General features: G+C 45.6%; 1 protein-coding gene across 1 annotated transcript in view; it reads right to left on the reverse strand.

The window, feature by feature from the left end:
* topaz1 (testis and ovary specific TOPAZ 1) overlaps positions 1–277 on the reverse strand; it is a 12,524-nt gene extending 12,247 nt beyond the window's left edge. Inside the window, exon 1 of the mRNA XM_020586334.1 lies at positions 79–277. Within this exon, the coding sequence (XP_020441990.1) occupies positions 79–277 (199 nt within the window). The remainder of the gene's footprint in view (positions 1–78) is intronic.
* Positions 278–1,959: the final 1,682 nt, after the last annotated feature.

The raw sequence follows: 1,959 nt of genomic DNA on the forward strand, positions 1-1,959 counted from the left end.
GAGAGCAAGATGCTGTCAGAGCACCTGAGGTCAGGGCCAACTTTATTTCATCATGTAAGGGAACAGTACTTCCTTTACCCTGTTCCCCATCATCTCCACAATCATGGCTTTCTTCTTCATTATCATCATTCACATCTCCAACACTGGTGGGAGAAGACAGAGTTTTACATTTTGATGAGATGCCCTTCACTTCTTCATTACAGTGTCCTCCACATTGTTGGTGGTCAAGAAGATACTCCTCACAGTTTTGACGACTGTCATTACCAATTTGCGACATGTCCTGTCCAGGTAGTATCTTGTGTTTGCTGAGGTCTTTGTTTATTTGCTCCTCGTCTGAACAGCCTTGGCTTTTGGGCAGAGAGCCTATCAACGAGTGTCCTCGTGGGGAGGTGACAGGAGAAAGCAGTGGTAAAAGCATAAAGTCATTTGAGTTTGGTTCTACACACTGCTCCTTGGGAATGTTGTGCGGTGATGAACACTCTTTTCCAAAAACAACAGTATGGTCACAGTTAAAGAGGTTTGTATCATAATATGGCTCCAGTTTTGGTGGGCTCCGTTCTTCATCGCTCTCTTGCTCCTCTTGAGGGAGGAGGAGGGAAGATTCGCATGAATGAAAGGAGCCTAAGCTGTGTGGAGGAGCAGGTGAAGAAGTGGATAAAGAACTACATGGAGTCATTAGGGTTTCTTCAGAGTGGAATAACGGTTCTTCTACAGCTTGGACAATACATTTAGGTGGAGAGGACATTGGTGGTGTGCCTGTAGAATGAGCATCAGCCAAATCAACACCACTCACTTTGTTCAGTAAAAACAACAAAGGTGTTCTAGAGGATGGTGTCACTGAGAAGCTGCTCAACCCATCATGTGTGAATGGAGATGATGTGGGAGACAAAGTAGAGGTCGTTTCCCAGTTATTCTTGCAAAGGCTTGATGGGGAAGGGGTAGACATGGAGCTGTCTGCTTGTGGTTCATTAGCTGGCGTAGATGAGGCCGAGACACTGTCAGACTCTCTTCTACGCTGCCTTGGGGTGAGAAGGCCGGCTGTAACTGAGAGTACACTGGCTGCTGATTCTTCAGCTTTCATGTTTTTGCTGTGTGAAGAGCATGAAGACATATTACCATTTCTTTTCCTATTTCTCTTGGCTAAAATGCTTTCTCCATCTTCCTCTTGGTTCTCTTCACTTTGATGAGAAACCTTCCCAGCTGAGTCTGAAGAGGGGTCTCTAGGTGCATTTGGGAGCATATCATTGGACAGGCAGCTCAGTGAACATGACTGATTTTGGTTTATTGGAGAGTCATAGTTATCTCTAGGCTGTGCCAGACAGGTTCTGTTGACGCTGCTGTTAGAGAAAGGCCAGGGCATGTATGCGCGTGCACAGGAAAAATTAATTTTTCTGAAATAGGGTCTCACTCTCTGGCAGGTGAATGACTCCAACTCATCTGTTTCCACCTTGATCTTCTGAGAGAGCAGCTCTGGTGACATCTGTCCTGCATCAGTGTTTCTGGCATCGACTATCTGACCACAACTTTTCTTGTGGACACATTCTGTCGCATTTAAGCCAATAGTGCTGCAGCTATTAGATACAAGTTGGAGACATGACTGACTGCCATCAGACATCCATGTTTTGCCTTTGTCACTACAGGCAGTTTTTGGTGTGCCATTACAACTCATGTTTTCTAAATCCAGGGTGGAAGGCAAACTCATATCATTAATGTTATCCCCAAGCTTTATTCTCTTGTCTCTACAAATCTCCACTCCTGTTAAGTCACATTCTGGCCCAAGGTTGTCCTCAGCATCTCTGTCCCACATGCTGGTCCTGCACTCCCCCTTCTTTGTACATTGACCTAGTAAGAAAAGTTTAGAACAGGCTGCAGAGGTTTCACTTGGCCAACCCTTGAGGAAATTACATGTGGTGCGACTGGTCAACGTCTCTGCATCAGTGCAGTCTCTCATGGTCCTCT

Source organism: Monopterus albus, unplaced genomic scaffold (genome assembly GCF_001952655.1).
Source record: "Monopterus albus unplaced genomic scaffold, M_albus_1.0 scaffold402.1, whole genome shotgun sequence".
NCBI classification, from domain to species: domain Eukaryota; kingdom Metazoa; phylum Chordata; class Actinopteri; order Synbranchiformes; family Synbranchidae; genus Monopterus; species Monopterus albus.